This window comes from Melopsittacus undulatus, chromosome 1, assembly GCF_012275295.1.
Source record: "Melopsittacus undulatus isolate bMelUnd1 chromosome 1, bMelUnd1.mat.Z, whole genome shotgun sequence".
Lineage (NCBI taxonomy): Eukaryota > Metazoa > Chordata > Aves > Psittaciformes > Psittaculidae > Melopsittacus > Melopsittacus undulatus.
This window is the reverse complement of record NC_047527.1, coordinates 87,725,201-87,749,967: the sequence shown is the minus strand read 5'-3', so window position 1 is coordinate 87,749,967 and position 24,767 is coordinate 87,725,201. Positions and strand designations below refer to the sequence as shown.

The window sequence follows — 24,767 nt, the reverse complement described above, 5'->3', positions numbered from 1 at the left end:
AGTTCTTGGTTCACCTGTGGTAGGAGGTCCATGTCCATGGAACACGTTTGACAGGGGCTTCCCAATGTCTTGAGAAAGTCTGGTATTTAAGTGCTGGAAAGCCAGCGCTGAAGGCAACTTCAAATTGTTTTGTGACTCCTTTACGCAATAACAAAGTTTGCCCTTTTGTTTTTTATTTTTTAAATAAATGCTACAATTGCAGGCTGGAGCTTGTTCAGCTTTGAGGAGAGATCAAGACTGGTTTTCTCTCCACCATCTATCATCTACATAAGGTCAAAACACATCTTCATGCAGGCACTTTGGATGACTGAGAGAGGTCACTACAAAGAGGATATTTTCTTCTTTTCTCAGTACTTTGCAATGCCATAAGCAGCAATCATTAGAAGTTTAAGAAAATAAATACCACACATAACTGACTCTTCCGAACTTTCCTTTTAAATCCTTCAAAAGCAACTTTGAAGGAACCGCTCACTTTCTCCTGCTGCACTAATACTAATGTACAAGACCACCCAAAACGTGACATGTTCAAGAAATCATGTGCCTGTCTCCCCTACTCAGCTACAACTCTTCAGCCCCATTTTAAGCCAGCCTTAAAGCTCCACTCCCATCGGTTGCACTGGGAGTTGAGCCTTTAGCAGAACTGAGCCCTTGTCTGGTCCCTCCCCAATCCCAACAATGAATCGCACCCCGTACTGCGCTGATGCTCCTGATGTCATGGAGGCAAGTCACTGCAGATCTGCCACCTCAGTCACGTACCCCTGCAGGGAGTGGCTTCTCAAACATGTCAAAACTGCCATGAGAAGATTCTCCAGCCAGCTCTCCCTGCTGTTTCTTTGTTCTACCCCACATGTAGCTGGTGTGTAGTCTATGATGAAGATGAGGAGCCGAGGTCAGGTTGGACCAACAAGGATGGGGAACTGGCAAACACTCAGTAATAGATCAGAGACAGCATCCAGAATGAGCAATGGTGCAGAAGGGGCTGGAGAACCACAGAGTGGCAACTCCTTCTGCTCCTCATCAACTGCTCTTTCCCCTCTAGCTTTGTCTACCAAGACATTGCTCCATCACTTGAGCTATCACCATCTACAAAGAACAACCATTTCTGTATTTGCCACTATTAGAGCAAAGCAAGTTTATAAACTGTGTGTTTCACACACTATGGTTTTACCTCCTTTCTTTCATCAATGGCCCACCTATTTGTCAGACCTGAGATCTACCATGCATAGTGGTAGCTCTCAAGTCCACATAAAGGCCTGTTTGTAGCCCAAAGAGACACAATGCTCTGCAACACATGCACACTTGTACTCTGAAAGCTCATGCCTGGACCACAGAATGAGAAACCTGACAAGGACAGAGGACAAACAATTCCTCAAGTTTCTTTTCTACCCAGAAGTATAAAGCCATGAAAAGTAACACCTTATCTCAAGCACACGAGTTAGAAATTTTCCTTTAAACAGCAACAACCAGCAAACATTCTGCTCTACATTTCTAGTCAGCATCAGCCTTCATCTAGTCCTGCCAACTCACAGCTCGAGGCTCCGTACATCCCAAACTCAAACCCGTGTGCAGACCAAAACTGGTCCTCTTACTGCCTCAGAGCAAACCTTACCCCAAACAACCTTATGCACCCGACCCCACCTCAACACTCAACCCTTACCAGATCCAGTGAGAAGCCTGTTTACCCAGCCCCATCTCTCCAAACCTTGCCTCCAACCTGCTTTGACTCTTTATAGGCTAACAGCAATCTTACCAACATGATGACTTTAACTTTTACACCTTAAGAACATCAATCTGCACAGTGAAGAATCCAGAAAGTAATTACACCTTTTAAGACTTGCTGTCCCAGTCTCTAATCAAAGTGTTGGTAACAGACCAGCAACATCTGCCTGATCAGAATTCAGCATGATTTTTGATGGTACAAACATTCATTCAGACTTTGCAGAGCTGTCCATCCCGAGTCTCACCCTTCTTTCAGGCAAACCACAGTCAGGGCTAAGGATGGAGAAGAATGAACAGATCATTTCATTGCTGGATCCTGTAAGTACCACCAAACTACTCTGCTTCCGAGCAGTACCAGCCTAGCAAGCTGCTGGCTGCATCTGATCATGGGTTTAGATTAGGGCATGAAGGGGCTGAAGAACCAGCTTTGTTTCTTGCTCCTTTAGGTGCCAGAGGACTGGGATGACAGCTGGTGCTGATCATACGTCCCAGGATGATGCCTGGGGAATACAGGACTTTCCTGTTTCAGGGTAAGGATAGAGCTGGAACTCAGGTTAGTGCTGAAGGCTGCAGGCAGTGGAAAGCTAGATATGCCCCTGGACACTGAGGAGTAGTGGGGGGCTGCAGCTGGCTGCAGAGAGAATACCAGCCCTGGCTGAGTCTGGGAAGAGGGTGACAGCCCAGAGTTCATGTAGGACTGATTTCAAGGGTTGGGGCTCAGATTAGGTACAGGGATGCAAAGCAATGCTTAAGGGCAGGAATGCCAAGTAAACACTCTGGATCTAGCAGCCTCCCAGAAGACAGCTATGAACCCAGCTTTCTGTCCTCATATCCCCACCACCAGCATTCATGCCAGCCCAGTGCCAATGCCAGAAGGTCATTGCCTTTCGTCCTGCTCTGCTCCGCAATACAGCTTGCTGTTTTAAAAAATAAACCAGAAAGAAACAGCACACACTCAAAATCCCCACACAATACCTGCCAGCTGCAAGTCCTGCCCAACAGTCCCAGCCTCATGGCTTTGCAAACTCCAAGCAGACATGGGTGTCTGGGCTAGATTAGAGAGTGTCTTAAATCTAATGCTGTAGGCTAGGTCTAGCATTCACGCTGTTGCTTAGGGACCTTACAGTTCTGTGCAGGCTGCAGACGTCAGAGGCAGGCTGCTGCACATCAGGAAAAAGGGCCAAGTTTGTTCTTACGTCAATCTTTTGAAAATAAACCAGCTGGGAAGTGTCAGGGAAGAGCAGCTTCAACTCAAACTGTGTTTAGGGCTAGGTACTGTGGCAAAACAATTGCTAACTACTGCATTACCCAAACGACTGGTGTTTATGCCTGTGAATTTGGACCACTTCCTTCATCATTAGCTTCTCCACTAGGTTTGGACCACAAACTGCAGGACATATTTGTCCTCAGAAAACGTTGGCCTTGCTGCTTTTGTATCTTGGAAGGACTGCAGGTGTGACTCTTGCCTGAGCACACATGCCAAAAGCAAGCATGCAGCCTGCCACAGCTAGTTTTGCATTGTTTAATCAAAATGTTTCAGCACAGAAATTAAAACCCTCTAAGGAGACATATCCTTATGCACAAAGCTGGTTTTACTGGCTTCATCATGGGGAAACCAAATCTGCAGAACTCCACCTTTCAATGTTTCTCTTGCTACATGTAGTAGATAGTGTGGGAGAAACAACAAATTCGTACCTGTCACAGACCTTGGAACCAAGACGAAACTTGATGCCAACTGCTCAGAGTTGCAAACCAGCCGTATGGTACTGTTGGACTTCACGGAGATGGGAGGTGAAAACTCCACCACCTCACTGATGGACTTGTTTGGAGCTGAGCATAACTTAGCTAGGAGGATCTCCCTCCCAGTCTTCCCCCCCATCCCTCTCCTACTGAGTCCTAGTGAATGACTGAGAAGATGGGACTACTTGGGGAAGCCCTGGAAGATAGACTTAATTGGTTTTGTATGTTTTTATCTTTGATAACAGAGTTATAAATACTCTTACTCCACATACTTAAGCTTTCAAATGTCACCAAATCTTTTGGCTCAAATTCCCAGAAGTACATTTTTCCAAGCATCTGACCTGTGCCTGAGAATTTGTTCTTACACAAGGTACTGGCATTCCTGCCCTGCCAAAACTACTCTGTCTGCACAGCTGCCAGCAGCAGGACACACTGTAAACATGCTGGTATGGCAAACAAAATGTGTGGGCCTTGTCAGATCCTAATACCTATGGGGAGGGGAAAAAACCCTATTCCATCATACATTGATATCAATAGAGCATAACTGAGTATCTCTGCTGTTTTGAACTTGGAAGCTTTTTCTTTAGCACAAGATACAAAGCCATGCCATTCCATCCACATCCTCCCCTCTCAGACCAGTGCCTTTTGGTAGTTGTGCCTAATGTTTCTTAATGACCATTCTGCTGCTTCAGCCACCACTAAACAGATGGTTCATCTCAGGGTCTTGGCCCAGAGAGCTCCCAGCCCACCCCATTCTTGAGGACTGCCTTACTTCGATACATCTCAAGCCTGCAATGGCCAGGACACATGAACTGCCCTCACCACCCACTTCAACAAGCACATACCCAGCTGCAACAGTTATCCCCAGGCCATCTGCACTTGGACATGGGCTTTTCTGGCATGCTCCACCTCAGGTGCTCTACTAACACCCTGACTATGTAAACATGCCCTAGAGAAACACCTGAGGCAGCAAATAGGTCCTACTTGCACAGCCTGCACAGACAGTCCTGCTGCACATCACCGCAAGCAAGGATGCAGTCTTAGATGACTGATTTGGGACCACCTTCATGCTACAGAATGGCTAGAGCCAGGCAAACTTGATCAGGCTGTGGTGCGTAGCCTAGGGGCAGACAAGGTTACATGGGTTGGGATGTTTCCTCAAGCACAGATGATAGCAGCCTCCTTCCTCTGAAGTGTCTCCTCAGGTAAAGGAGGTAAGCACCCTACAGTGGGACACACACTTGGGCTCTGGGGGCTTCCAGCCTCTTTGCCAAGAATTAGCATCTTCCTTGTCTTCAGAGCAGCCAGCCCAAATGAAAGGGTTACTGTGTCTTGTGTCTGACAGCCCCTTACTCACACTGATCAGCCATAGACCAGTTTCCTGGTAGAATCACCCACTGCTGGGCTACATGAAGCTTCTTAGAGATTCACTTGTACTTAGCCCACTTCACCAAAAACACTAAGGTCTGCCCAATGGACAACCTGTTGCTGGAGGAAGGCAACAGCTTGGACACAGCCTCCCCCTAACCCTTACATACACTTCCTGGTGCACACATCTGTATGAACAACTGCCATCACAGATGCACACACCATAACCTGTCAGTCAGCAGGAATAATCCTCAATACAATGGGATTTCAAGGACAAAAGCGCACAAAGCTATTATTGTTTCAGTCACCTTCAGCACTGCACCTATGAACACAACCAGTCAGGTTCAGGGCAGCCATTACCAAGGCCACCTCTGCCTATGTCACTACACAAGCTCCCATGTTAGCAAGGAAAAGCAGGAAATAATGCCATACATCTAGCTGCATTTCAGCCCCTGGCATTAAGTAAGACAAATGGCCATCAACAGCACTCCTTTACCTCAGAAGGCAGGTCTTGCAGCTCCTCCTTTCTTCCTACCAAGTCAGAGGCTGCCCCCTTTCTTACACTTCATGTAATGCCATTTTCCAAAACAGGTATTTCATCTCAGTCTCCCAACAAACATCCCCACTTGATGAAGAAATACCAGTCTTGCTTCCCAATATGCTCCAGCAATACTGCCTACACTTAATGAATACTATACACGAGAGTGCTGTAAATCTTTGTATGGATAGGGAGAAAGGGAGCAGAGAAAGAGTGATGACAAGTTTCTCTCTCACCAGGTTTCTAGCCAAAGAGGATGTGAAGGTCACACTAAGGAATAAACCACATGTGCCATTGGACAATATAATCTCTCTTTTGGGTGTGGGAGTTGAGGAACAGAGAGAAGGAAGCTTCAAAATGTCCCTGATCAACCCATCATTGCTGGATATCCACTGATGCATAAAAGCTGTCCTCTGTCAACAGAGAATACATGTCCTGTAAGCATAAACACCTAAAGTAATCAACTCCACCCCTAATGTGGGATAACACAAATATCAAGATATTTACTGGAATCAGAACCTTCCTCTGTGCTGGCACAGGGAGTTCTGAAACTACAGGCAGTGGGAGAAGGCAGCTGATGTGCTACGGCATGGGGAGGACACCTCTCCCAACACTTGTCAACCTCAGTAGCCAAAGTGGCTACCAAGAGAGGTGGCCTGTCTTCAGTATAGCACCTGTGCCTCAGCCCAAGTTGGTCTGCCAAATTCTCCCTACTGAAGAGCTGGGGCACCTCAGCACAACATGGACTAGTAATGCTGAGCCATACCATAGAGAGATCCTGTGACAAGCCTTTAGACAGCCTTGAAATCAAACATACATGACTAATGTATGAAAAAACAAACACCCATCTGACCAGCTCACAAAATAACTGGATCATAATATTTTTAAGAGAAGGAGTACCTTATGTTGTGATCCAAGATAAAAAGAAAAGATCATGAGGCTTTGGTCTGTTTGAGTCCACCTGATGACAGATTCAGAAGGGCACAGGACAATGAGGACAGCAGCCTCCCAAATCACAAAACTCAGCTTTCAGTAAGAAAATGTCAAAAGCGATGCAAGCACAGTGAGGCAGCAAAGGCACAATGGCAGAAGGATTATCTACAGGTGATTGCAGAAGACAGCTAACAAAATTTGCTTCCATATAGCAAAGAAGGCATGTGCCTTTAAATGGACATTCCGCCTCCTCCAGAGATCTGTTTGAACTGAATCTTTGAACAGCACTCTGCTCTGGAACAAACCGAACTAGCTTGTATGCAGTGCAAGGCAGGGGAGTAAGACCCCAGAAACAAATCAATGCGAGTTTAACAACAGGTTAAATCTGCGCAGGCAAAGGATTTTAACACGCACAAGTGTTAAACTCATTCTTTCCTTCGAAAAAAACAATGGCATATTACTCTGTTCAAACAATGGCATCATGTTATTAACAAAACCACTCTCAGAATTAATACTGTATGTATATAAATAAAGGATTTTTAATTTAAAAAAAGATGGTGACTAAATAACCCACAACAAACCATCCCTTTCCCCAAGCCAAAGCTGTCTTTATTTGCCTTTCTTCATTTTTGCAGTCTTTTCTTTCCGCTTCTTCACATGCTTTGGGATTTTGTTTTTTCTCTTCTCTCTTTGGGCTTCTTTAACCATCTTTTTCCTTTCCTACAAAGAGCCAAACAGCAATCATTGAAAGCCAGAAGAGAGATTTTTGAGCAAGTCAATCAACTGTTATATTAACAAGGTAGTTAACACACCACATAAAAGTGAGGTTATCAAGAGGAAGAAATAAAAATGAAAATAAAGTCAATAAGGAATGGTGAGGGGAAAGAAAAAAGGAAGTACAGTTTGGAGGTGGAGCTATAAGCTGCACACTGGTAATGACAAAGCAAAATTCAAACTAGATAAAACGTGAGCTTCCAGCAACCTTTGAAGAAAGGGAACAAAAGATACTCTTAACTCATGCTATTTACACCGGAGATTACAACAGGATGACTGATCTAGGTTTTCTGCTACCCACAGGGCTATTAGAGCATGTGTTTCTTTATGTTATGCAAAAAACACTGACCCAGTAACTACTGGTAACTCAGAACAAGCTGATCATCATCATGATTGTCTAGAAAAGGTGCTGTGCTACTGCAATACACTATAATTTGTGCCAGACAGTAAACAGACTACACTCAACTAGGAAACACCAAGTCAGCCTAATAAGTTGGGATCAGAGTAATTGCTGCTAATCAGTTGTTCAACCTACAGCTGAACACACAGGTTACCAAAAACCTCATCTTATTCACTCAAAAAGAAGTCCAAATTAAAACCTACCTATAAAATGGGAAATGATTGAGACTTGCCTGCTTTGTATGTGAAAGGCAGCAGCTCTAGATTGACAGAAAGTCTCTAGTAGAACACTACATTTTTACCTCACAGATATGGAATGAATTAGCCTACCTTTCCTAGGAAGAAAAGCCTAACAAGCAAACGTTCAAATCTTGAACCCGTTAGACCCAGTAAGTTTCATCCTTCTTTTGCAGAGCACCTAAAAAGCTGCCAAAAAGCTCTCATCCATGGCTGATACTCTGCAGAAAAGCCTCATGAAAACAGAACATACTTGCTCTGCATTTTGGAAAACGAAACCTTTGAAAAAAACCACAAGCCCTTTGCATGACTGTGTTACATCTCCTGCCCACAGCAAAGCTAGCCAGTCTCTACTAACGGTACTGCAAAAGCCACTGTGGTACAAACACTGTCATCAAGTCTCCAGTTCTATAGATCCACTGGGCTCAGCTCCCTGGGCATAAGGAGGTTAATCAGGGACCATAAACCTGAACACCAAAGCTGGGAAGAGTAGCCAGAGGCACTGAAAAACTGCCCAGGCTTCACTTAATTCTGCTTTGTGTAGCCTTAGAATTCCCTGCAGAGATCTCTTTTCTAGCTTTGTCTAGGCTACAGAGAGCTATATGTTCCTCTACATTAAAAAATCACACTAATAAAGCACACACAATGAAATTCACTTTCTCTGCTCTCATTCTCCACAACACAAAACATGCCTATTTTGTTTCAGACAAAAAGTAGCAAGAACCACTCAGAACGATGTTCATATTTTTTTCCTATCACATCAGCAGAAGTGGGGAAAAAGTCAACAATTCCTGGCCAGCTGACCTTTTTATCCATGCCAACTTCAGCAGGCTTATCTTTGGGATGTACAGATTCTTTACAGCCTGAATCAGAGTCCTCTGAGCTGCCATCATCATCAGAGTCTGTTTCTGACGCATCTGCCTTCTTTTCAAGAAGGGCAGGAATCTGTAATATATATCAAAAGAAAATTGTATCAAACCAAAAAAGACTAATGACAATATACAGACACATATATACTATATACATAAAAAAGCCAAACCAGAATCTGCTGCAAACAAATGTTTGAGCAAGCTTGTCTGCTCTCCTTTACTATAGCCATCACCCAAGTCTCAAGAAAAAGAATGAAAAGTAGGTTAATCCAAACTAAGAATGAAGAATCTAGAATGTGGAACACAGATTTTTAGATCAGGGCTCACACTGCTGCTGTCTTGGCACTTCCAAACTAATTTCCATAAGTTAATCAGCGATTTGCTAATATATGTGGAAGCCAATTTTAAATTATGCCTGGATTATACCCGAATCTACCTTGGGGGCACTGTATGTACACTTTATTGTGAGCACAAATATCTACACTGGAAAATTCACTTGATTGACTGTGCCACAGCCTGATCCCATCCATGTTTATACATCGCAACATTTACAGAGGAGAATCCACACAGGGCTTCTGCCTTTAATTTAATTGCTACATACTGATTTGTATCCAACCTCTTACCCAACATACTTTACAGAAGTGTCACTGTCAAGTCATTCAAACACAGTAAGGCGTAATATCTTACACCTTATATTGCAGGGTTGTTCTTTGAACCCAGAACACAGTAATTACAACAAAGCTACCCTGAACATAAAAAAACTTGTAGTCATGCTACAATTTAAATCAATTAAGTTTTCCATAACTGGAAAACATCTGCCCTCCTCTCCACCTTAAGAGATCACAGCCATAGTAAGGATTATCATTTCATTCTCAAGCAACCCATCATCAGCCACAGTGCACGGAAGCAATTCATGAGGCGCACAGACACACTGTCTGGTCACTTTGCAGACAAGAGGCTTCCTTCTTGATGCCAGCTGCAAGACAATGCATTTGCTGTAGTCCCTGAAAGTGGTTTCTGAGAATGGCTAAAATTAAGGATTTCAAAAAGACCCTCTTACCTCCTGAACACCAGACAAATCCTTCTTCAGTCCTGTCACAGTCTGGTAGAGAATCTACAACCAGGGAGAGAGAAAGAAAATTACATCATCATCAGATGAGCCTAAACAGAGGATTTTAAAGTATGGCACTAGATTCAGTACTCAACACTCTGGTAACAAGGCTTCTGGTTTTGTTTGTTGTTATCAGTTTCCAGTAAGAATTCTCCAGATTCCCTCCCTCCCTCTTTTTTACAGTGCCTCAGCATGTCTACTTACATTATCTTGCTGAACGTTCAATGCCATGTCCTCTTCTTTCAATTTCATCATTATATCCACATCTCTCTCATAGTTTTTAACATCAGTCAAAGTTCGAGGTATGTAAGCCTTCTTAAACACCTAGTAGAGGGAAAGGAAACACAGGCTCTCTAATTTACATATAGGTTCATGATGTTCTTTCCTCCTAATTGTGCATCCTTAAGCGAATAATCATGAACGATTTCATGGCTCAGAGAAACTAAAAACACAGTATCTGTTTTTTGCAGGAGAGGACTTATCATGCCAGCTACATATTATTGATAGATGACAACTAAAAGGCTGCTTTCTCAGCATGACTACCACCAGGCACTTATAAACTTCTCCCATCGTTCCAACTTCCTCTTGAGCCATAATATTTTGTATTCTAAGGATTTCCTCTGATGTTTTTATTGTGATGTTTACAATGCCTTCAGGAGGAAACTCAATTAAAATGCACTGTTAGAACTTAATCTCTTTATATAACAATACCTGCTACAACCTACAATCCAACTCAAAAAAGGTTCCTACAGCAGTACAGTATGGTAAAACCTAACTGCAGTTATCAACACCACCACACTTAAAATTTGTCATGCACTCTTTCTGAAACAGTCCTACAGCAAACTTAAGTCACTACCAGATCAGAGGGGAGTATTTTGCTTCTCTTCTTCATGGCATCAGTTCAGTTCCAGTAGAAACTCAGTACGCTTTACAATCACAGCTGCTAGACTAAGTGCTGTGCAAAAAGCAGAGGCTTTCACCTCCACAGAGCTTGCCCTTAATCAGCTCAACTCTTGTGATGGAGTAACACAAGCTAGCCATGGTCATATGAGAAGTTTAAGGGAAACAAACTGAACTTAGACATTACTAAACCAGCTGTCTTCCAGGTCAATACCTTTCTATAAGCAATGTAATAATTGGTTTGCAAAAGATGGGCTTGCAGCAAAACACTAGCATCTGACCCTAGAGTTCAGAAGTTGTATGCTGAGGATATCTTATGAAACAAACCAAAACAATCTTTCCTTGCCAAGCTTGAGCCAGCAGTAGTTAGTAAAACCTGCAGAGGTCCAAAAGAAAGTCTCTGACAAAACAAGCAGCATTGACTCCAAAGATATTCTCCATGTGAACCAATATAAATAAGCTCTCAGTGATACAAATTCTGCTCAACACAGAGTTGGTTGGGGGTTTATTTGTTTCATTTGGGAGAAAGGAATAACTTTTCTGAAAGAGATATGTAAGACAAAGATAGAAATTATTTTGCTTTACATCAAGCCTTTTCAGAATGTTAGCAGGTTTTTTTTGTAACAGACTTGAAAAGGCTTCACTTACTGTAAAAGCAAAAGAGAGAAACAGTACATGGAAGAACTGAATTAGACTGAGACTGGAGCTAGGTAGGCAATTTGGTCAATGCACACATCCAAATATCCTGCTTCTGAATCAGTGGTCTAAAACCACCTGCAAATCGTATCTCCCCACTCCAGTTTTTTGTTAACTGAACATGAATTGGCAAATATATCAAGAGACCTAGCTTCATGCAAACACTGGTTTAGGAAATGGACTATTTGCCTTCTAAAACCTTATCGTCAGGTTTTACACATGGCATCCCTTAATGCTTCACATCTCAGCTAGCTCAAGACAACTCTATCACAGTGATTTGCTTATCAACTGTACGCTTTGCCAAACAGAACATTTTTCAATGTTTAGAAAAGGCAAGGTAAATATTAATTTCATAGCAAAAATCCTCACTTACTTCCTCATCCACTTTATCCTGACTGGATCTTTCCTCCTCTGTTCTTTTCGATGCTATTTCCATTGCCTAAAGGAACATAAAACAATACGAAGTTATCACACTAGAATCGCATCACTTAAACCAGTTAGCCATTCCCATCTGTGTTTCTCCCCGTATTCCATCCACGCTGTCACTCGTAAATACTCCGGCCTTCCCTATAGCAATGCATTGAGCGACACCTAGTGGTAAGTAACGTTTCTACGAAGCACATTTGAAGCTCCAGATCCGCTCCATCAAGAGGGAAAACGTGCTCACTGCTCCTTCCGGACCGATTTATGGCAGGCCCAGCATGACTACAGGTCATACCAGTCCAAGGAGAACACACTGAGCAGCGTTCAGTCCCGGAACTTGGCTCTTCTCACACACACGGAGCAAGCAAGAGGATCACAAGTAAGGGGAACAACACAGCACAGCTCTGTTTTGTTCAACCCCCAACATAATAGAAAGTACAGAGCACCTGGAAAACTCCACACTGTACAGTATTTTGACCACACTCACGTGGTCTTGACCACAACAGACACATCAAATTCCCACTCTGACCATGGCATATGTGTTCTCCATTTCTCTTGTGTTAATTTAAAAAGCTCTGCCTTTTAAAAGTCCCCCCTTTTTAAAGAAACATCTAACTGGGAGCAGATTGACAGCTACAGATGAAATATATGGGTGCTGCTAGCAGGTTTCCACCTCCTGAAATCAGCATGTTTTGCCAGCCTCTAAATTTGGCTAGCATGACCACATACCTAGGAGTAACACTGCCCTGAGTCATTAGCTTCCTCCCTCAGCCCACCCTGCTCAAATTTGTATTCTTAACCCCATTCTCTATATAAGCATGGTCATATTTCTGCAGAGCTTCTTGTTGCCAAAAGAAATAACTAATTTAAAGCTCCTGAAACAGCCATTTGAGTTTTCATGAACAGACATTTAGAGAAAACATAGAATGAAAGTGATGACATCCTATAATGGTATAAACAGAAAAGACCTGTATGCATTTTTGCATACCATCAGCGTAATATGTCATGTACCAGCTTCCTTGAATAGCAGGATGGAGAGTACATGACATGAAGGAGCTTGAACTAGGTCTGATTTTATTGTTCATGTCCTCCTACATAAGCAACAAGACCATGAGGTCTTACCTTAGACAGGTAGTCATCAATGTTCTCGCTTGTGATAGAAGGATCAGTGATAAACTCAAACAGCTCCCTCACAGTCATCACTGCAACATGGTGCTTCTGGAAAAAGTCTACCAGAAAACAAGGGCAGAGACAAACACCATAAGTAATTACATGTAACATATGCAGCTGTGACATTAAAGTGACAGTTACAGCATGCCAGCGGCCCTGATGACTTGGTGAAGTCTCAGCAGCATGTACTGCACCATACTGATTTAGTTATCAGATGGTTCCTGGCCATCTGAAAAAAAAAAAAAAAACCAACAAAAAACAAAACTGTTCATCTTCCAGATGCAACAAACAATGAAAGGAGAATAACTGGGTAAATACAAAAGCCAAATCAATTTCAGCAAGGAGCCAGACTGAATAGAGTAGGGGCTAAGTAGAAAAAATTCATGATGGGTGTAGTATTTGCAGTGACTAAGATTAAAAATGTATTTCAAAGAATCACGAATGGAGACCTCGAACTTTTGCAAAAGTAAACCAGAAGTACCCACTGAAACACAGTACAGACTAATTACTTCCCTAAAAGGGAAGACATTAACATACTACAGTTTTCCTCAGTAATATACTCAGAATTGGTTCAAGTATAACCAAATTCAGAGGCTGTGCTTTTGCACTAAAAAACAGTAATGAAAGACACTGTGTACTGCTTAATAAGCATATCCCATTTAAGTTCTCAGATTTCTCACCATGAGAAATTAATCACAGAAAAGCACAAAGACAGATTTAGTTTGGAGGCAGCTCTCTGTGTCCATGGAACCACAAGTCTTTGCAATGATCACAGGTAGGGCAGCACAAGGTGTTTCTCAGTCTCCTCAGAGGACTACACAGAGAAAGTTGCAGTGACAGAAAACAAACAAAATACAAAAACCACTGCAGCTCACTGAGGCACTAGGATATTTAGCGAGAACAAGCTAAAAGACATGAAGAGCAAGGGTGCAAGTATCTGAGCCAGAAGGGACTTACTAGAAATCCATGAACAGAAAAGGAGTAAGGAAGAGCAAGCACACTGGCTATCAACAAACACACAGCATCAAAATGCACACAGTTCTATTCCCACAGACTTCCAGAAGTCTCTGAAAAATCAGAAAAAAAGTCAATGCAAAAAGAAAGGGGGGCCAAAAACAGCCCACAGGGACAGATTTCTTACTCTCAGGAAGAAACACACCCTGCCAGCTGTGTGTCTGTTACACAACATGCACATTCACACGTGAAGAGCAAATTTTCCAGAGAAAAATACCATGAAAGTACCCTGTTCATCAAAATACTATGACAAGTGAAAACATCTCTAATAAATTACTCCATGGCTTGATCCCCTCATCTGACCTGGACAAGTAAGTGCAGGAACTATAACACATGGTAACTTCTTGCCAGCTGAGGAATTCCAGATGTGGATTCCACCCACAGAAACACATCAGTAAGTGGGCAGAGTCCTCTAAGAAGGGAAGTTAAAACTGGAGTGGGCACTGCTGCAGACTGGGACTGACCTCAGATCTGAGATCATAGAATAGTTAGGATTAGAAATGACCTTAAGATCATTTAGTTCTAACCCCCCTGCCACGGGCAGGGACACCTCACACTAGATTATGTCACCCAAGGCTCTGTCCAACCTGGCCTTGAACACTGCCAGGGACAGACCTCACTTTGGGCAGATGACTTCTGGCAGTATAGGCTGCACTCTTCTGAACTTGACACAGTACACTTCTTCCTGAGGAAGTCATGATAGCCTAGGAGAGGGAGTATTTTAATGGAAGTTTGACAGCTCCTACAGTTAGTTATATCTGAAAGAACACAGGTGAACACAGTTCACCTTCCTAAATAAAACAGCTATCAGAACCAGAGCTGAAGTGCAGCCCACTCACCATTAACATTGGCACAATCCTTACGCAGGAACTCCAGTGCGTGTGGGTGGTCATGTTCCACAGCCTGAGACACATCAATGATGTACACATCCCCACTGTGGTACCTGCAAACAAAAAAACCCCAAAAATCCAACACATGCAGAGCTGCACTAACTCAGCCACTGTTACATGGGGGATTATGAAGGGACATGGAACAAACTGTGCTTCAGACTTAAGAACCAGCAATCTCAACGTATTTCTCTATCATACACCTCACATACTAGAACCAAAGTGGCTTTTTTGTGTCAAACCTTTCCCACCCTCTACATGAGCTTTATTATTAAACTTTAAAGACATCATCTTCCCATGAACACAAAAAGCAGCATTACAAGTAGGGGGAGAAAAAGAAAAAAATAAAGGCACATTATTAACATGTTCTCTAGTTGAGAGCTTTTGTTTCAAAGGGGGTTGTGGTTTGTTGGTTTTAAGCTTTCTTTTTTCCTCTGTTTGGAGTTGGGTTGGGTTTTTTGTTTTGTGGTCAGCTGGGTTTTGGAGGTGTTTTCTTGTGCAGTTTGTTGGCTTTTTTTTTTTTTCAAACAGAGAAAGCTCAGATCTGGGTTAAAAGTTACATCATTAATTAAGTTACAAAACCAAGTCACAAAAGGGGCCCCACCCTCCTCTAGAGGTAGATTAGTATTCTTACTTAGATGTTGCCAATGCATACATTTTAGATGTCACAACTTGGAGCAAAGTTTAGAAACATACAGCATATTAAATTCACTGAGATCTGCGTGAACAAGTCTGGCATCTTGGTACATCCTTCTCATGTATTGGATGATTTGCAGGTACAGCTCCCGAACTTTGGAGTCAGATAACTGAGCATTCTTCAGCAGAGGAGCAGGCCTTCAAATTACAATACAAATAACAGAAAGTGAATACTTTTTCCTTCTTCATACCAGCTGCAAATGCGTTAATTCCTGTACCTGAACCTCATGCTCAGTGTGTCAAGCAAGACAGTACGAACAGCTAAGTACATGGAGCCAGCATGAAGAGCAGCAAAGCATGGCATATACTTGCCAAAGATGCTGGAGCCCTGTTTTGTGAGTTAATTTGGACCATGCCACATAAATGTTTGTACTACAAAATGATGAGCTATCTTCAAGTATGATTAGCAAACCTTTCCAGCCTTAATCTCCAAGTAAGCTAATTTATGAACTCGTTACACACACAACCAAGGCTTCGGAATCATGTAGATTGTCTGCGGTAGTAGCTGGCAAATGTCTGGGTATTCTAAAAGTTACATGCACATAAAAATGCAACATGTTAATTTTATAGGCCTAAAGCAATAGTAGGTAAAGCCAGAGAATTGGCTGGTTTGAATAAACATTTGTGGAAAACTACTAATAAATATTTCATTTTCTAAGGTTACTTACCTATCACCTTTACCAATAAAGCCCATGAGAAGCACATGACTCCTTAGCATTATTGGCTCTGGGCAAGGTATCTGGGCTGTATTCAACCTGTAACACAGGAACAAAGCCACAGAAAAATGAAACTAAACTCTACTGTTTGCATTGCACTTGTGCCTGTAGGAACTCTGGTGCTTTAAACATTATACACAGTAAAAGCTCCTCTACTCAGGCAACTCTCATTTGTTAAGAACAACTAGGAAACGAAAAAAAGCCACAACAATTCCAGCTCCGACCCTTCTCTAAGCACGCTTGTGTCAGACAAAGAATCTTTACACAGTTCAAGTTAATCCTAGATTAACCTATATCATGCACCATGTTGTTCCTCAGCAGCAGTTATTTCTAGCTTTTCCTCACATTTCAGTCAGACTGGAGTTCAGACACTGAAAAGCTTAGAGCAAGTCAAAGGAATATCTTTATTCCTCCCTGTCCTTTCTTTTCTCCCCACAGGGAAGCTTAAGACACTTTATGAATACTCCAGAGACCTTAGAAGGTAGAGGTAGCCACAATCCAGCAATAGGCGAGTACCTCCTATAAACTTAAAAGTTTCAGATACCTTTTGATGCTGAAATAAAAACTGGAATAATCACCTTATTAAATTCCTCATTTCTTTTTCAGCCCATGTCTTCACCATTTTTCTTGGGTTGCCTTTACAATATCCATGACGAAATCTTTAAATAAAGAAGACAACAGAAAAAAAACAACCAACGCAGTATTAGCCAAACAATGCAGTATTAGCACCAGTGACTTTACTGCCTTCAAACAATGCCTTTTTCCTAGTAGAACTAGGCAGGAATCAACTCACCTGAATTCACCACTCACATACTTATCCCGATCTTTAAACATCAGGATAGATGTTTTGTAAATCTTTATTGCTCTGTTCTCCCCACTTGAAGTACTGGCATGATACACATTAGCCTATCAGATTATAAAGGGAAGAAATAACATTAAACAAAACCTCTTTAAACCAGCATAACCTCTCCTTTTCTCTTTCCAACACCTGGGAAAGATCTGATAAAATGATCTGATCTCACACCAGCCTCTACACAGCACTCAGCTGAGTGCACAAGGGCAATCACTCTTTCTACCAGAGGCAGTTTACAGGAAGTATATGAAACTGGGTAGGGGTGTGAAATGCATATGGGACAAAAACAGCAATGCACAAGAAAACTCCACCTTGTTCACATTTCGGAGACTGAAACAAGCTCTTGTGCAAAGGGTTAATTTGAGTCTGTGCAGTACTTTGTCTCTAAAGCATAGCCCAAATACCTCATATCGACACCTCTACACAGGGTGGAGTTATGCCTTTAATCTGCATCCAAGGACTTGGGAGAAAAGCAGATCTGCCCAGGTGACTAAGCACTCTACAACTGATTTATTAATTTACTTGAAAACTTGTTTTCTGTTTTTAATTATCTGCAATATTACTTGATAATAACAGCACACAAACATGCTCATTTTGTAAAAGCAATGAAGATTTAATAGCATTTTAAACAGAATTTTGTTACACCATTTAGATACTTCCATGTCTGCTCACATGTGGAGCTGGTCTGACCTGCATGTAAGAGTCTCGCATGAAGAAAGAACTACCTGGTTTTGTATGTTTTTTCATGCACTGTTTAACAGCATGTGTACACATGCACATAACCATCCAAAAATTTCAATTGCAGCATACAATTAAAAAAAATCCACAAATATAACATTTAAGTATTCTGAGTAATCTTTCATACTTGGGGAAACTTGTTTTCTACAATATAAATTGCATTTTATCTAACATAACTTCCTACCAATCAAGCAACACAAAGAAATAAATAGTGCCAAACCTTAGTATTTCATCTTTCATCATCTGAGCAGCATAAGCTTCTACTTAGCCTACTAGGACTATTACATCATTTGTAACAAAACTTACTTCTTTCCCTGTGCTGATGCAGCCATTGATTTCTGATATGACACCTCTAGATAGCATCTTGAACAGAATCATCCGGGTCCTTGGATCTAATACCTCAAATTTAATATAGAATAGTAAGCACAATGGATGTCTTTGAAGAGGAGAAAACCTAACAATACAATCCAGATTTAGCACCATATTAAAGTACCCATAGCATCAGAATATTCTTAAGGATCAAATGATAAACCAAACAGCAACCACTCTGAATTTTCCCATGATTCTAGAATGATACTTTACTTTCTCTTTCAACATTACTTTTCTCTTTCTTAAACTAAGCGTATGTCCTTGAGCTGCCTCTAGAAGAGATGTAAAAGAACGATTTCCCCAACCACAGTTGCATTAGATGCGTTAAAATAAGTTTTCTCTTGATACACAGATATCATAACTGGGATAGAGCACCTTTCTGCCCTTCAGTCAGTAATATTTCAGTCTTGCTAAAGAAGAAAAAACCCAAACCCAGCATCTATGTATTGCTCTTCGGAGTGTAGTACGAGTTTAAAATGGAATTCTGCCTTGCAAAACACAATGCTAAGCACAAAAATAAGCTAAAAATGCTTATGGAAGCAAGTACAACCTTCATACAAGAAACAAAGAAGAAACAGGTCTATTCAGGATAACTTGTTTCAGCTAGAATAGAGCTAATTTTTTCATAGTAGCTGGTACAGAGCTGTGTTTTGGATTTACTGTGAGAATAATGTTGATAACACACCAAATGTTTTAGTTGTCAATAAGTATCACTTGCTCTAAATAAAGGACTTCTCATTTTCCCACGCTCTGCCAGTGAGGAGGGGCACAAGAAGCACAGGCAGTACACCTGACCTGAACAAGCCAAAGGGATATTTCATACCAGAGATCATCCTGCTCATTATCTAAACTGGGGAATCTGGCTGGCAGCCACCAACCACTGTTGAGGGACAAGCTGTGCAGCAGGTGATAAGCAGTTGTATTGTGCATCACTTGTGCTTCCCAAATCTTATTCCTCTTCCTCTCTTTTTTCCTGTTATTGTTATTATTATAATTAATTTAATTTCAGTTATTAAACTCTTCTTATCTCAACCCACAGGTTTTGTCTTTTCCCATTCTTCTCCCCATCCCATTAAGGGGGTGGAGAAGGAGTGAACAAGCAGCTGTGTCTACTTCATTAACAGCTGGGGTTAAACCTCAACATCATTTTACCGCTGATTCCACAATTCCACATTATTTATTCCAGTCAAAAGATAAATTTGATGAATTAGGGACTTACCTGTTCTACTGTTGCTCTGTCTGACTTGTCTTTGACTCGATACCTAGCAAAAGTGAAAAAAAAAAAAAATTATACAAACCCACATATGGACTCAGTACTTCAGAGTAAAACATCACATTCTCTGTAACTGATGACAGCCTCCAGAAGTAAAGCTTTCAGTTCATACAAAAGCAAAAGTTTCTCCTGCAGGTGAGAGGGAGTAGGAGGAGAAACCCAGAAACATCAGTGCCCTTCACTTTTATAGTATCTTACTGCCTCCTCTGAACTATGCTTATTCAGGAGAAAACAGTATCTGTCTTAACAACTCAGGGCTGTAAGCTGCAGGCTTAAAAATAAATTTTAAGTACCACCTTTCCCTCACCAGATCACAGGAGAAGGAACTGATGAAGGAAAAGGTTTTCAGTACCTTTTTAGCCCAACTGCTTAAGGACCTCTGTTTAGAAACAGGATAGCAGCAATAAAGTAGTCTCTTTCTAGTAGAATGACACTCATCACTTCCATCTTACTACACCAATACAATCAACGTGCTACCAGCAGCAGCAACAGAAGAATCAAAACTTTGGAATGATTCATGTAACTGACTGGGCAAGCAAAAGGTTTAAATAAAAAGGCAAACTGCATGCAGACTGCTTATGGATTTAGCTTTTCTTAACAACTTTATTCAAAACTCAGGTTCACATGAGGAAATAAGAACTACTCTTCTGGGTTCAAATTATTTGATTGAAAATAGAAACATGAATAATACTCACATGTCTGCTTCCTTCTGTCTAGACTTTTCTGTGACTCTGTTTATAACAGAGTCATCAAAATTTAACTTATCTGAAAAACACACAAGATTAAAAAAAAATAAAAAATCCAAATAAGTTTCAGAATTGCCCCTGTAATTCTGTGGCCAGTCAATATGCCACAAGACAATGTTAAAAGACAGGTGGACCTCTCTGTAACAAGCACAGAAGCTTAGCTACATACCAATGTTAACCTAGCTTTCCACTCTGTCTACACAGATGAGACAGTCCCACAGACCTGGAGATGCAATGCCATCCAGAAGTAATTCCCTTTGGATAACACTTCACCACTGAATTTTTCTTCCTTTTTCTTATCACAGTCAAATAAGATTTTTTAAGTAACAGCCTCCAGGATTCTTTCCCCATGATGTATTTTAAATGGTGTTTGATTAATTGTTAAATGTACAAAAGCTGCTGTATTTTGGTATGTATACCAGCACCAGTCTTTTGAACCTTAATTTTAGAACCACTTCATTATAAAGAAAAACACAACCTCTACTTACTACCCTGTCAAAACCCCCCAGTCACATCTAGCCCTAACAGCCTAATAGGCTGACCTGAACTGCCATTTCCATCACACGATAAACACCAAACTACACTGGCTAGGACAGCAACCCCTTCTCTCATCACAGAAAGTCTACCCCATTTTTTCCTCTGTTTGGCAACTGTTAACTCCAGTGAGTTCTGGCATAAAATGAATATCATGGAGCGATATCTGTTTTCATAAATACAACAACGCAATTATACTCACCTAAATTAATTTTATGTTCAAATTTCCTCAAAGCCTTGTCTGTAGGGGTAGACATTTTTGCTGAATAGCAACTAGGGGTCTGTCTATTTGCCTGAAACAAAGGATTTGTAAATGTAAGTTGCCTTCTTAAATAGCCCTTTTAAATACAGACAACATCACTGGAAAAAATCGGCTCAAATGCCTATTCCTAGAGCTAAAGAAAGAAAACCAGAAAAGGGGATGCAATGAATTAACTTCAGATTTTATTTAATTCAGGAAATGCAAATACAGGTGACACACCAGTTAAAATTCAAAAAAGTGCCCAAATTCAGAATTCTTTTTAATCTGGAAATTTAGCTGCAAGTCTTTCACTTTAATACTTTTTCTATGTGTAACAGGAATAGCAGACAGAAACAAGGAGAAAAATGAGAGGAAGAAACAAAAAGCTAATAACAAGCAGGTATGGTCTTAAATTTAAATAGAAAGGATGAGGAATATGCTGAAAACCACAGAGGATAAATATCAAAAGGTAAGCAAAATCAGCAGAGATCAGCCCGGGCAAAGAAAGTTGAAGAAGGTAAGGAGTAGAATGAAAAGTGCAGTGACAAAGAGAATCCAGCGGCAGAGTTCGAGAAAAGGAAATCAAGCAGACCTCTGGCTACATGGTATATATACACATGGCATGGCAGATGAACAAGAATCGAAGGAAGGACATTCTCTTAAGCTAAAATTTTCTGTTTGAATTTATGCTCAACACAATACTAATGAAGAATAATGCCTTCAGCTTAGCCCCCTTTGCTCCCAGGCACTCTTGATGCTCACAAAGTAGCCTTCAACATACCTGAGGATTGCATCCACCAGCAGTACCATGGCGCTTTGTGAGTCTTCCCACTTCATCATCCCAGTCCCAGTCTTCATCTTCCTCTTCATCGTCATCATCACCATCTCCTTCCTCAGTGTTAAGTTCTTCGCATATGCGTGACTGGCAGTTGGTGACCTCACCTTCTTCAGCTATTTCTGCTTCTTGTGTAAATTCACTTTAAACAAATACAGACGTTTGTATAAGTACAAGTTATTGTTAGTCGTCAGAATTTCAATACACTTATCTCAAGAGATGATTTCACAAGGTTAGCTCTCCATGAGATGTTTTTCACTTCACCTGTCTACAAGCAAGCATATATGAGGATGTCAGTGCCTTTAAAGGCTGGACTACATTTAAATTACCTTCTTCACCACAGCAATGCTGCCTTCTAAGTTGTTCTGTAGTTACACATCCTTAGATCCCTCTCATTGCAATCAGACAAACACATTAGATCAGGCCATCTGGCTCCTTCCTCAGAGACCTGCTTGCTGCCACAGCAGATCACCATCTGACAAAGTATCACACAAAAGTCCACCAGAGACAGCCAACCAACCTGCTGGTAAATCAGGACACCAACACAACCTACATAAAAAAAACCCAGTTAGACCTAAATAAGAATCTGTGGGAGAAATTAACCATTTTGACTTACTCGTGCCTTAGCACAGTACATCACTTTTCTTCTGCCAGAACAAGCATATACTAAAGCAAACTCTCTTGGTATGTGACATTTAATTAAGTGAATTGTAAACTGGAAAGAAAACAGCTTGCACCCATAACACAGTCTATTTCTTGTTCAGTCCCTGCTAAATACAGAAAGCTCTAGGCTTTCAGTCCAGCAGAAAATGGGCTTTAATTCCAAACAGAATGAAACTGATCTGCTGTCCTCAGATCTGTTCTCTTATACTATTTCCCATGCTCAGTTACAATCAAATACTACCAAAGTGTGACCGCCTCTACTACCCCGAGCCTGCAGGTGGGTCTGCCCATTTTAGAGGTGAAGCAGAACAAGGAACTGAGAAAGAACACTGAAAGCGCGCACGCAACCTCTCCTCACACATGCTCCCAGCCCTCGAGCAACACCCCCTCCGCCAGGCCTCCTGCCTTGCGGCCCGCCCGCTCCCCTCCCCGCTCGGCGCTTTTAGCCGACCACGCCTGGGAAAAGAGGCAGCCGAACAGCCCCTCACACTGGCGGCTCCAGCAGGGCCTACCGGAACCGCTCGGGACACGCCAGGCAGGCCCGTACGACCTCGGCCCCCCTCCTCACGGGGCCAACACCCAGCCCTCCGCCACATCCTCCTACCCGTCGGAGCATTCCGCATCATCAAACTGGCCCGGCACGGCCTGGCTCATGGCTAGCGCCCGGTAATCCATGGCGATGGCGGCGGCGAACCGCGCGATACTCCTACGGCGCCGGCAGAGGGACCGAAAACATCGAGAGCGAGCCAGGGCTCACACGTGAGGGACGAATCCGCCCCCCCCTCAGGTTCCGGTACGGGGATTGGCTGCTAACGCCTGACGTCAGAGGCCTTAAAAAGCCTTGGAGCCCGCCCCTGGGCTGTAAAAGGGCATTTGCGGCGCAGGGTCATAGGCGGTTACCCCAGGAACGTAAGTGATCATCTACAGCCTTCCAACATCTGAGGGGGGGCCTACAAGGATACCGGAGATTGAGTATTCGTCAGGGATTGCAGTGATTGGGCATGGGACAACGGGTTCAAACTTAAACAGCGAAAGTTCAGGTTAGATACAAGGAAGAAATTCTTTACTGTGAGGGTGGTGAGGCACTGGAACAGGTTGCCCAAAGTAGCAGATACCCCATCCCTGGCAGTGTTCAAGGCCAGGTTGGAAGGGGCTTTGAACAACTTGGTCTAGTGGAACCAAGTACCTGCTGGAGAGTTGGAACTAAATGATTTTTAAGGTCTATTCCAACCCAAACCATTCTATAACTGGATGTTTATGCAATTTGGAGCACAGCAATTTCTGTACTGTACATGCATCACCATGAGAGGGTTTTCAACTGCCACGCACTAAGATGAGTTACAATAACATTTTATCTATCAATACAGATAAAATACATAAGCTGTGAAATAAATACCAAAGAGGCAGTCACATAGATTCTTCAACAAAAGTATTAATGCAGAAATAGCCTCTTCCTTATGTGCATAAACCACTATTTGCCTTTTGCTGACATCTTTGAAGAAGCACACACATCTAGGAGAACCATTTCATAAGTTCAAAGTAGAAACTGGAAACATGAGGTAAACTTTGTAGTCCACTGACTTGAAGAATGCTCCACCTTTTTGTTAAACATGTTATGAAATTGAAGGCATTTCCCCCCAATAATTTTACCTGTAATTTCTAACTGAAAAATTTTAAAACGCAAGGATACAATGCTTGTACATAACTGTGACCACACACAGAATTCCTGTGGCATTGACATATGAGTTGTCAAACCTAAAAGTTGCAGTAACAGCCATCATTTTCCATACTTATTTTGTTAAGTCTGTGAATACATACACAGAGCAGTCTGTGCAAGAAGCAGCTTACTTCAGTTTTTCACAGTGTCTTTCAGATGGTAAATTGTTTAATATGGGCAGAGCACTTAGCACAAAACAACTGCAACCTAGTAGGCTTTAAGGCACAGCTTTAATATTGCAGTCTGGGCTAAGTGTTTTAGTAAAGCTAGACAAGGTATCTCAATTATTTTCACAAGCACTTTTCATTAACATCTGTCTGTGCCCCCACCACACACAAACTCATGTCTGAGCCCCACACCGGTTAATTAGTAACACCAGAATCAGCTAACCCAGATGGAAAAGCAGCACACAAAGTACACAGTCACTGCTTAGAAGACACAGAAAGTTCCAGATTCCACAGTTTTTCTAAATGGCAAAACTTCTATAGCATCCTAGTGTTCTTTCACTTCCCCCAAGAAAAAATATTTGCCTGACTGCCCCCTCCCCCAAAAAAACAAACAAAAAACCCAAACAAACAACAAAAAATCCCCAAACCATCAACTAACCA

General features: G+C 41.9%; 1 protein-coding gene across 1 annotated transcript; it reads right to left on the bottom strand.

Moving 5' to 3' along the window:
* Positions 1-6,834: 6,834 nt before the first annotated feature.
* On the bottom strand, positions 6,835-23,174 carry RIOK1 (RIO kinase 1). Its single transcript, XM_005149908.3, has 17 exons — positions 23,047-23,174; positions 21,726-21,921; positions 20,906-20,996; positions 20,119-20,188; positions 19,370-19,412; positions 18,088-18,180; positions 16,984-17,096; positions 16,769-16,849; positions 16,143-16,229; positions 15,475-15,612; positions 14,731-14,834; positions 12,830-12,936; positions 11,658-11,723; positions 9,893-10,012; positions 9,638-9,691; positions 8,513-8,653; positions 6,835-7,018 (listed from the first exon to the last, which is right to left on the bottom strand). The coding sequence occupies exons 1-17, from the start codon at positions 23,115-23,117 to the stop codon at positions 6,908-6,910; spliced, it is 1,686 nt and encodes a 561-aa protein (XP_005149965.1). The 5' UTR covers positions 23,118-23,174; the 3' UTR covers positions 6,835-6,907.
* Between the last annotated feature and the right edge of the window lie 1,593 nt (positions 23,175-24,767).

Excerpts from the sequence above, each read along its gene's own strand:
- RIOK1 (XM_005149908.3), bottom strand. The coding sequence starts at position 23,117 with ATGGATTACCGGGCGCTAGCCATGAGCCAGGCCGTGCCGGGCCAGTTT. Across the intron at positions 21,922-23,046 it reads GATGCGGAATGCTCCGACGG|TGAATTTACACAAGAAGCAG; the intron begins GTAGGAGGATGT and ends ATTTGTTTAAAG. Across the intron at positions 7,019-8,512 it reads AAGTTGGCATGGATAAAAAG|GAAAGGAAAAAGATGGTTAA; the intron begins GTCAGCTGGCCA and ends GGCTCTTTGTAG.